General features: G+C 35.3%; 1 protein-coding gene across 2 annotated transcripts; it reads left to right on the plus strand.

The window, feature by feature from the left end:
• The first annotated feature begins 1,124 nt into the window (after positions 1–1,124).
• drc9 (dynein regulatory complex subunit 9) lies at positions 1,125–6,094 on the plus strand. Of its 2 annotated transcripts, XM_028471381.1 has the most exons (9): positions 1,125–1,430; positions 1,514–1,548; positions 2,147–2,269; positions 3,258–3,336; positions 3,436–3,579; positions 3,661–3,735; positions 5,128–5,259; positions 5,329–5,418; positions 5,549–6,084. In XM_028471381.1, the coding sequence occupies exons 1-9, from the start codon at positions 1,308–1,310 to the stop codon at positions 5,657–5,659; spliced, it is 912 nt and encodes a 303-aa protein (XP_028327182.1). In that variant the 5' UTR covers positions 1,125–1,307; the 3' UTR covers positions 5,660–6,084. The 2 variants fall into 2 exon arrangements, with proteins under 2 accessions (XP_028327182.1, XP_028327183.1); XM_028471382.1 differs by lacking the exon at positions 1,514–1,548 and having other exon boundaries at positions 5,549–6,094.
• The last annotated feature ends 5,819 nt before the right edge of the window (positions 6,095–11,913 follow it).

Here is an 11,913-nt window from a genome sequence, read left to right on the forward strand (position 1 = left end):
ACTAAAGATTATAATTTTATGCACAAGCCATTTTATTTAGTTTGAGTGTAGTATGCACATTAACAACACACATTGTTTTTACACCCACGTTCTTAACAATTAACAAAAAATGTGTGCATTTCATTTTATTATTGTGCTCCTGACACATTTATGAAAATTAATTCATGTTTTTTGCCTTTTTTTGCATTAGGCTGGTGTCTCATGTTTGATTAGATTGAGTCTAGAAGGGTTTCCAAACGCAGTTGAGCACCAACAAGCTTCTGCATCTCCTCCTCTGGCAAACCATTGATGTGTCTGCCTTAGAAGTGGCCTTTTATTACTGCTCTCTTTTGTTTAACTTCATATTTAGTTTCTGTACATACTGTACTATTATGTCATGCTTTGTAGATCTGGTGTGTTTATTACCTTAGCTCAGGGCTGAGACTGAAAGGAACTTGTTTGGTATTTGGATGAAGTTTGATCAAGTGAAATGGTCAGGATAGAGTAGGACTCCACTAAAAATAGTAAAAAAAATAAAAATAAAAAAAGAGCGAAAACCTCAGAGTGTGACAGCATCATGCATGTACTACAGTGTAGCTTGTACCTTCAATCTGTCTGTATCCTCAAGCTGTAACGTCTTGCAGAGTACAAGAGATGCTGGCAACAAAAACAACAATAAACTATAATGCAATACCTGAAAAATGTTTCAGCTGGGTCATTTATACATATATATATATATATATATATATATATATATATATATATATATATATATATTCTCTAAAATATAATCAAAGATATGGAATTTGCTGGTTTAAAAACCTTGTCTTGTTATTGAATGGACATTTGTTTTACTTTTATTACTTTTTTTTTAAATTTAAGTACATTTAGTAGCATGTACTGAAGACTAGTACTTTTGCCACCTCTGTTAATGAGTGAATATCCTTTAATATATATATATATATATATATATGGATATTCATTTTATATTTTATACTGGTGCATAATGCCACCAGTACTGTACTGTAGGTGGCATTATGCACCTATTCAAGATGGTTACTTACAACACGCCATCAACCAAAGAAGAAGAAGAATGTTGTCAGGTTGTCATGGTAACTTAGGCTCTGACGTAAGTTGCGCAGAGTCTCAAGTGTCTATGAAGGATTGTCCTTAAAGCCTATTGGCTGTGAGAGTGTTTAAATGAACGGATAAAGTGTGTTTTCCTTCAACTGGAGCTGCTGTTTAGGAAAGAATGGCTGCACTGGTTATTTAGGTCTATTTGAAGGCTTTTTCACACTGGTTTCCTGGTTGTCTGCGTTTTATTCAGCATGTCTTTGTCCCAGGTTCGGTGCCTCCGTGCGGCTGCTGTTTTAGAGGAACTGACACTTAAGTTGGACCTTTTAAAACATACTTATATAGTACAGATCGACAAGGATGACGTTTCTCCAGAGGTGAGTGGAGAGTTATTATCTTTTGCATTTTTAACCTTTAACTAACCTTTAACTAACTAAGTGCTGTGGGTCTTTCTATGCAGGACAAAGCCGACCTAACCACGCTCATTAAATATTGGTAAGAAATACTAATGGAAACATCACATCATCAAATTCAACACATCCTATAGAGCAGGGGTTCTTTTTTTGTTTTTTTAGAATTAGAATAATTTTTTTTTATTTTTTTAAAACATAGCTGTTGAAAACACGCATATATAATCTTTTTTTTTAATATATATAAATGTATTTATTTTCCTGTGCAATATGTTTCTATTTGCACGAGTATATGTGTGTATGTATATGTGTTTTAAGTTTGTATTTCGTTTTTCATCTTCATCTAATATTTTGTTCAGTATTTGTCTTTTGATATACATTTTTGTGAACTTTGTTTAGATATTAGTTTTCCTCATATATCAAAGTTTAATTGTGCATTTTGTCTCATTATTTTATATAGGTGTTTATTTATTCACCTTTGTTTTCAATTGTTTTTGTTTATTGAAAGAGCTGGAGCTCTTCCACAATATAAGCCTTTTGGGCTTTGTTCCCATCTTGCACTTTTAATGTCTTTGTTTTTTTAAATGTGTGCTAAATAAATAAATAAATACATAAAATGAAAAAAAAAAAACCTAAAAACCCCTGCTGTGATGATTTCTGACCCAGCTTTTTTCTCTGCTTAGTGAGACGATCACAAATCATGTATCAAAGATGCTGTGTGAGCTGGAGGAGAGCCAGAGTTTCAGCTATCTGCTGCAGCTGGCTGATGCAGAGGAGCAGAGGAGGCAACATGAGGAGAAGGAAATGTAAGGCTGGGATGATACCCTGAGTTGACCATAACATACAATAAACGATAATGGGCTCACAATAACTATACAATATTTTGGGAAGGAGAAAAAAAAAAGTAGTTGGACTACAGACATTCTTACTTATTATAAGTGTGATCTTTTCAACTCAATAGGAATATATATGAATAGAATAAAATCAACAGTAACATAAATAAGAAGAGCAGTTTTTCCTGTTTAAAGTGCAAAAAGTGTCACTCTGCAATAGGGCTGGGCATTATATCGAGATTCAAGACATATCAAGTTTTCCATTTTGACAACATAGAAAATTAAAATATCGCCTATATTGGTATACAGTAGTCCCTCGCTATAACGCGGTTCACCTTTCACGGCCTCAGTGTTTCGTGGTTTTTTTTACAGTGCAATTTTGCATGCATTTTTTTTTACAGCGTATGAACGCACATTGTGTTCTGCATCCTGATTGGCTAAGGGAGAACCCACTCATTGTGTTCTGCGTCCTGATTGGATGCTGCGTTCACACCAGATGCGTCACGAAATGTCCATACGTCCAGATTACATACAAATGCATTTTGCATCATATAGTTTAACCCAGAATTGTTTTTCATGTCAGACTTTATTTGAATTAAAAATATTAAGATTCATATTGTATATTGCAGTTTTGAGAGAAAATATTGAGATATGAGTTTTGGCCCATATCGCCCAGCCCTACTCTGCACATTTATTCATGCCAGTTTAAAATCCAAACCAAATCAAGTCATCATCATGAGTGACTATGAAGTGACAATGCATCCTGCAGTTGAAAAGACTACAGGAGACATGACTAGTGCTCTTTTGATATTGTAATATTGCAATATATTATTACACAATACATCTTTAGAGCATATTTGTATTATTACTAAACTTTACCATCAGGTGGCTGAATGAGACTGAAGGCTCTTAGTATGGTTACCAAAGACTTGAATCGTGCTTCTTTTGTGTTTCTATCAAGGGAGGAAAGAAAAGGTCTGGAGCAAAGAGAACTGGCTCTGCTTCTAGAGGAGCTCCAACAGAAACAAGACAAATTGAATGTGATAAGCTAAACAGATTTAGATATTAGAAATGTACTTTATCTGACCTAGGCAGAAACTTTTTTTCGGGTGAACATACAGCGTGTGTTTCTTCCACAGGAATTAGAAAAAGTCTGTATCACACTCACACAGCAGCAGAACTCACAGCAAGAAAAGAAAAAAGACGAGGTGACAAAAACTCAAGATTTTACCTATGAGAGAAAGTGTCAGCATGCTGTGTGGAAGCTCCAGCAACAACTAAAAGTGAGTTCTCCCCCTTTGTGTAGCACAGCTTTGTTAATGTATATCTAACATACTGTATGTCATTATGCTCCTATGATTTAGGTGATCCAGGAAATGAAAGAGAATGAAAAAAGAGCCCATGAGGAGGGAAAAAAGTTCCTTCACAAACAACATCAGGTTGGTAGACCAACATGTAAAACTAGATACATTTCATTTACCAGATTTAACAGAAGGACAATGTTGGTTTATTAGTTGCTAAAGTTAGCAACCATTAGCCATTAATAGCTCAGATTAAATACTCAACACTACCTTTTAACTCAATGGATACCATCTATAAGAACATTGCTGGCACATTATTATAAAACTCATATACCAAAATAATTAAAAGTAAAAAATGTAAATGTAAATATTTAGGAAACACGAAACCAAACACAAAGAGACATGATTACCTTATAACCAAAGGTGAAAGTAACGGATTATAAATTCTCACGTTACTGTAATTGCTTTCATGGGTACTTTTTTTTTTTTTTTAGTATATTTCTAAATTAGTAATTTTACTTGTACTTCAGTATGTTTTCAAAGAAGTAAAGTAATTCATTACATTTCTACACCGTTACTGAGTAAAAGTTTATTTTTTTAAATTTTCGTTTCATGGTCTCTTCATAAACTTTATAAAATAAATGAAGAGACTATTGAACATAATCCATATGTTCTTCGTCGTGTCGTTTCTTATCATTTTTTTTTTTTAATCTGTACGTTTTGACAAATCTTTTATTTTACACAGATGCCTTTGTGGAAAATCAATGAAGTTCCAATTGTGTAAGATTTAGTCTCTTCCTTTTTAACTTTATACATGAGATGTTTACTGTATGCAAGAGAACTTTTACTTTGAGCACTATTTAATTGAGCTACTTTTTACTTGTACTTGAGTATTTTATGGATGACTTACTTGTACAACACATGTAGATACAAAATGGCGGGAAAAACACAAGACAATCATTGAAAGTTTGACAATCAACGAGTATGTTTCAAAAATATCTGAGCTGGTGGATCTTGTCACTTTGTGCACTAATCCTGGCAACAACAAACTTTACCAAAAATAATAATAATAATAATAATAATAATAATAATAATAATAATAATAATAATGTAACCTTTATTAATCACCGTAGTGAGAATCCTTCTCTGCATTTAACCCATTTTCCCCGGGGATGGCAGTGGGCAGCCATGATGCGGTACCCGGGGTTAGGGGACTTGCTCAACATCCCACAGTGATGGTCTGGGAGAATCTCAAACTGGCAATCCTCCGATTACAAGCCTGACGTCCTTAACCACTAGGCCACCACTCCCCATATATTGTATTATAGTGTCTTATTCTAATTTTTGAAATAGGTTGGATGTTATGCACACACTGTGTATGTCCACTCTTGCCAAGGGCACCTAAAGCTGGCCCTGGATGGATGTAGTATTCTATAGCTGAAAAAGCTTCAATTATGTAATCTAATATTTCTCCTAAACAGTAAACCAGTTAAACACCATCACTGCTTTTCTGACCTTGTTGTTAACCAGGAGCTGGTGCAGAAGCTAGAAAAGGACCAGCAGTACACCACAGAGATGCTGCAGGAGAACAAGAAGCAGCTTCTTGATGTGTCCCGCAAAAAAACTCTAGCTCTGGACAAACTAGCGGAAATGCAAAGGAAGGTGAGAAACTTGTGGTGCTCAGCAGCTGATGATGCCGTTGGTTGAGTGTTAATGAGATGCTGGTTTCAGTTTAGAGAGATGGAGCGCATGGTCGCTGAGGACAAGAAAGAGCAGGAGAAACTGCTCCAACAAGAGAAGGAGACCAAATCTGCTACAAAGGTAATCAGATGCGATGAGATCTGACCCCAAGGTTCACCATCAATACATTCTCTTTGCTTTTCTAGACTATATTATTGTTGGCTTGTTCGTGTTGTGCCCTGATTTGTATTTGTTCTGTTGATGTTTGTAGCTCCAGGCCTGGTGGAGAGGCTGCATGGTTCGCAAAGGCCTGCGCTCTCTTAAGAAAGCAGCGGATGGCAAGAAAGGAGGGAAAAACAAGAAAGGAAAGAAGAAGAAATAACCCTCTTTTTGGAGCACGGGACAGCTTTAAAATATTAAACACATTATTTCATGTTCCATGAGTTTCATTAAAGAGTATAATTCAGATTTGTTTTATTGCATTTATTTATTTATTTATTAACAAAAAAAACACTAAAGGACTAAACAAGCAGGACAATACTGTCGGTTTGAGACATATTGTTTGTTGGCAAAAAAGAGAAAAATAGGAGACCAAAATGCTTAAAGATGGTAGAACAGAGTTCTACCATCTACCAAAGGACATTACTTGTGCAAAAACATACAAACAAAAAAGTAAGAAAATTAAATTAATATAGCTGTGACAATTTCTATACAATACAATTTCAGTTCGTGAATTCCCCCAAAACAAGTTTAGGAATTCAGGGGAATCATATATGGAGGTAATGGACAAAAGGGGAGCTGGTTTTCTCAAATGATGGGATATTGTTTGTTATGGAGGCTGTTAGATTTTCAATATTTGAGTGGTCTATGAGTAAGGTCAACCAGTGGTTTACAGATATAATTATTTTAGTTTTGTCTTTCCAGTTTAAAAGTATAACTCTTTTTTTGCAATAGTTATTGATATTAACATGAATATGAATGGTATGTAGGGGTTGGCAATGGTAAAAAATGAGATATCCCTAAGTAGTGTAGTAATGGGGCAGAGAGGGATGCTCAGGCTTGCTCATGAGCAACGACCAAAAGTTTTGCATATATGTATATATAAGCAGATTTAGAGTGCATGGAAGTACTTGGTGCATTGTTAATAAATACCAGAACCATATTTAATATAGAGACTGTGGCACAGTATCAATAAATAAGGAAATAGCATTTATGACAAAGGCTAAGTGTGTGTGTGTGTGTGTGTGTGTGTGTGTGTGTGTGTGTGTGTGTGTGTGTGTGTGTGTGTGTGTGTGTGTGTGTGTGTGTGTGTGTGTGTGTGTGTGTGTGTGTGTGTGTGTGAAAGACAGATCTTTCAAGCAGAAGCCCAAGTGGAAGCTCATATCCATGCTTTGAATAACCCCGGCTGGAGCAACAAAGTGAACTACGTCAGTCTACTCTGCAGAAATGTTTACCCATCAACCTTAGAGGTGATGACATCATGACTGTGGAAGTGTTTTATCAGCTGACTACAATTTTCACGTGTCAGTTTTTAGGGGAAAAAGAGTAATAAATCACGAACTAAAGCTCCACCTCTGCCTCCACCCTCCTGCTGATGGGAATGTATAATAAACATCACTAACATACTAACGGTAAGTGTCATTACTCAAAACAGCACTCCATTTTATGAGGATTTTATTTCAAAATAGTTTTTCCACAAATGTGAAATCAAGTCACCAGTTACTATAAAACAACTAAAGTGATGTGCAGACACAGACACACTCTGAACACAGGTTTAATCTCAAATGTGTTTTATTGTCTTAGTCTAAAACACGTGTCAAACTAAACTTTAGAGCATCCAATTCATCCCCTTGGAAAAAAAGTAAAAATGACCAAGAAAATGATATCTCAGCTTCCTCAAATATTTCAAAGAAATTCTAGTCTTTTCAGGCTTATATCACATGATGGAAGTCATTTTTAATTGCAAAATGTTGAAACAATTCACAGTTTTTCCCACAGGTTTCCCTGAATTAAATTAAAATTTTGTCACAATATCAAGAAAATTTGAGGAGAATAATCTGCCAGGAATAGTATCTCTCACTAATTGCTTGGATATTATCGATACCTTAATCAATACTAATAATAATTAGTCAATGAGGTGTACCTTAAGGTGATGTGCAGACACAGACACACTCTCAGAGAACAAGTTTAATCTCAGATGTGTTTAATGTTTCAGTCTAAGAGTATTGAGGTTTGCATCAGTTTAACTTCATATTGTGTCTGTGCTCTCCATAGATTGTTTGAAATGCATATATCAGCATCTAAGATGTTCTTTAACAATGTGAATTACTTTAGTTTATGTTGGATTCTATTATAGAAACTCACCTAGAAACAAGCCTGCAGTAGAATCAGAAGACTCATCAGCTGTTCTCTATATTTTACTATCACCAAGGACAGCAACGACATCAGCAGCAACAACAGCAAGGGCAACGTCAGCAGCAGCAACCACAGCAAGGGCAACTTCAGCAGCAACATCAACAGAAACAACGGCAACAACAACAAAAAGGGCAGTGTCAATAGAAACATCAGCAGCATCTACAGCATCAGCAGCAACAACAAGATCAAGGTCAACAACAACATCAGCAGCAACAAGAAGGGCAATGTCAGCAGCAACATCAACAGCAACAGCAGCAGCAGCAACAACAAAGGCATCGTCACGGCAACATCAACAGCGGCAACTGTTGTTGTTGCTACTGATGTTGTCCTTGTCGTTGCTGCTGCTATCACTGTTGATGTTGCTGCTGACATTGCCCTTGTTGTTGTTGCTGCTGATGCTGTTGCCGCTGTTGATGTTGCTGCTGACGTGGCCTTTGTTGTTGAATCAGAAGACTCATCAGTTGTTCTCTATATTTTACCAGCATCAAGGACAGCAACCACATCAGCAGCCAGAACAACAAGGGCAACGTCAGCAACAAAACCAACAGCAACAACAACAACAGCAACAACTAGGGCAATGTCAACAGCAACATCAGCATCAGCAGCAACAACAAGATCAATGTCAACAACAACATCAGCAGCAACAAGAAGGGCAACGTCAACAACATCAATATGGGCAACTATTGTTGTTGCTGCTGATGTTGCTGTTGATGCTGTCCTTGTCGTTGCTGCTGCTGTCACTGTTGATGTTGCTGCGGACATTGCCCTTGTTGTTGTTGTTGCTGATGCTGTTGCCGCTGTTGAGCAACAGCAACAACAAGGACAACATCAGCAGCAACAGCGGCAACAGCATCTGCAGCAACAACAAGAGCAACATCAGCAACAACATCAACAGCGGCAACAGCATCAGCAGCAACAACAACAAGGGCAATGTCAGCAGCAACATCAACAGTGGCAACAGCATCAGCCTTGTTGTTCTTCAAATTTCTTCTTACTTCATTTCATGTTTATATCTATAGCTATATATTTTTTATATATTTATATATTAATCTAAATGTATAATAAAACAATATTTGAACTAAGTGGGAAAAGAACTTGCTTTGTAACTGAAACACACACATCACAAAAACGTATTAGAAGTGTATTTATTCAGAGTCAATAGAAAATCATTGACTAATGTCAATGTGTGTCAACAGATATTTTATTGATTACTTTTTTTGTTTTTTGGTGTTTTTTGATTTTAAAAAATATCTTTATAGAAGGAAACTGGGTTTTCAGAAAAATTCAGGAGAAGGTTTTCAAAGTGTACAGGGACCAGGATTTGTAATTTGAATATAGCTGCTGAAAAAAAAAACTTGGCACAAAGCAATCAGTAAATTAAAAAGTCCAACCTTCTTTAAGAAAAAACTATATTTTACAACTTATACATCACTGACCCTTCCTTACATGTGAGTATATGTGCAAAAGTACATCGTTGTACATCATACACTGGTTTATTTGGCCTGTTCTTGGCGAACATCTGGCATTGTGATGGCTCGGTTGAGGCCGAGCTCTGGTAAACGGGCTGGGAAACACCTGTGTGACGTCATTCCATGCGGTATGTGGGCCGGAAAAATGTTGCTATCTGGGAAGGGTCCAATTTTAATGATTTTTTTTCAATACACCAAACAGAATCTAAAAAATAAATATAACGGGCAATATCCTACTTACTAATTATGAACATGAAAATATAAATAAGTCAGATAAGGTGTAAAACATATATAAATGACTCGTACATATATCCTGTAAATGACTGTTTACACATTATTAGGATGGACGAGGAAAAGCCCTGCCCTGCAATGCAAAGCTTTGCTAGCTAAAGCTGAAGCCCAATATTGTCATAAAGACATCACAAATAACAATTTTAAATTCAACTTCAGATTTCTTTTTTTTTTTTTTTTTTTACTTACCACTTTCAGAGCATGTCACATTTTGTATGTATTGGGATTTTAATTAATTGAATTGAATTAATTAATCAATTTATTTATTTATTTTATTGTTTGGAAATTGCATCATGAAATACTAATTTTCTTATTCTTATAAGGAAGCTGTCATCTGGTGTCATGTCACAGTTTCAACACCAGGGGTCATATATGTATAAATAATACTGCTGTTGAGTCTTTTGGCTTCATGTAGCAAATTTCAGGAATTATTAGTTGATATTGTAAACTACTAAGACATATTTAATGCATGGATTCGTCCACTGACAAGAGACTATTCAACCACTTTCTCTGGATCAGCACATACAGTATCCTCCACAATTAGACATAGTCTTAATTTTAAATGGCCTAGGACTAAAATATTATTGAATTGTGCTTTAATAGGGTTCATTACCCATAACTATAATATGTAGTTCCGTCAAGCAGCAACTTTAGAGCATTCCTTAATTGGCTTTAAAACGCACGTGTCAATCTAAAGGCCCGGGGGCCAGAACCGCCCCTTTGAATGACGTGTCTGCTTTAGAGCTGTGTGTGTGTGTGTGTGTGTGTGTGTGCGTGTGTGTGTGTGTGTGTGTGTGTGTGTGTGTGTGTGTGTGTGTGTGTGTGTGTGTGTGTGTGTGTGTGTGTGTGTGTAAATAATGTTGAGTTATACAAACAAATCTTTACTTTTATCTTTTGTGTTATGTCTTCTTTTGTCCAGTATTTATGGGAGCCGTTTCTGCCAAAAACAAACAATTATGGCAAGTCATAATTAGAAAGTCATAATATTGAGATAGAAAGTCATAATAATGAGATAGAAAGTCATAATTATGAGAAAGAAAGTCATAATTATGAGATATAAAGTAATAATTATGTGATAGAAAGTCATAATTATGTGATAGAAAATCATATTTATGAGAAAGAAAGTCATAATTATGTGATAGAAAATCATATTTATGAGAAAGAAAGTCATAATTATGTGATAGAAAGTCATAATTATGAGATAGAAAGTCATAATTATGAGAAAGAAAGTCATAATTATGATATATAAAGTCATAATTATGTGATAGAAAGTCATAAATATGGAAAATTTATTTTTAATGTAAATTTGTAAAGAAACACAAAAAAATGTGACAGAATAATTTTGCAATAAAGACTTATTACTTAAGTCTATTTTGTAAGCTATAAACCATGTGTTGAACTTAAGTAATGAATAAAAAGTGAAAATGTCTTTTGAACAAATTATTATTCAAAGTGTAAGAATGGTAACAGTCACTGTCGATAGACAATGCTCAGTTTGTATCTCATAATTATGACTTTCTATATAATTATATATTAATATATATATATATATATATATATATATATATATATATATATATATATATATATATATTTATTTTTTTATTTTGTAGCGGAAACTGACTTCCCTAAATGTTAGTTTGTCTTATAGGCCTACGTCAGGCGGGGATCAGGGTTTAATATAAATGGTCAGTCTGTAAACAAAAACTGATAAATCTGGCAGGGTTGGGGTCAATTACATTTCTCAGTTATAATTATGTTTTCAATTACCCATGTTCAATTAAATTACAATTATTTTTCATCCTCAGAAAGTCAATTACAATTACGTTCTCAATTACTGAAGTTTAATTACAAGTTACCACAATTACTGAGCCTGAAATACATAACCTTCCTCTTGTGTAACATGGTTCACCAGTTTTGTGTAAAATTATAATTGACAGTTTGTAGCACTTTATAATATGTTACGGTGAAACGTCTGTTGTCTTACCTGGGAACTCCCGGTGTTACGGTGAAACGTCTGTTGTCTTACCTGGGAACTCCCGGTGTTACGGTGAAACGTCTGTTGTCTTACCTGGGAACTCCAGGGGGGATTCACTAAGATCTGAAATGAAGGGTGGTAAACCAGGTGCTTCCCTAAATCCTTTGGTGACGCAGTTTCCTCACTTGCTGCAAGGAATTCACTAAGATTGCAGCATTGATGAGAGCACGTGCAGAATTGGTGGAGACCACCCTATTTAAATGAGCATTTTTCTCATTCAATGTGGAGAGGTGAGTGCACAGAAGCACACAATGACATTTGAGGAAGTTAAATTGGAGGCAGATGGACTTCTCTGTATGCTGCACAAATATTTAATCTTTTTTTTTTTTTTTTACAACTTTAAAACCTAATGATATTTTTCCCACTAATTTAATGTGGCTGCTCCGTCAGGTCCTGTAACTTTACTCTGATCGGTTGATGAAA

Source organism: Gouania willdenowi, chromosome 16, assembly GCF_900634775.1.
Source record: "Gouania willdenowi chromosome 16, fGouWil2.1, whole genome shotgun sequence".
In the NCBI taxonomy this organism is placed as follows: Eukaryota; Metazoa; Chordata; class Actinopteri; order Blenniiformes; family Gobiesocidae; genus Gouania; species Gouania willdenowi.

Excerpts from the sequence above, each read along its gene's own strand:
- drc9 (XM_028471381.1), top strand. The coding sequence starts at position 1,308 with ATGTCTTTGTCCCAGGTTCGGTGCCTCCGTGCGGCTGCTGTTTTAGAG. Across the intron at positions 3,337-3,435 it reads AGAAACAAGACAAATTGAAT|GAATTAGAAAAAGTCTGTAT; the intron begins GTGATAAGCTAA and ends TTTCTTCCACAG. Across the intron at positions 5,419-5,548 it reads AGACCAAATCTGCTACAAAG|CTCCAGGCCTGGTGGAGAGG; the intron begins GTAATCAGATGC and ends TGATGTTTGTAG.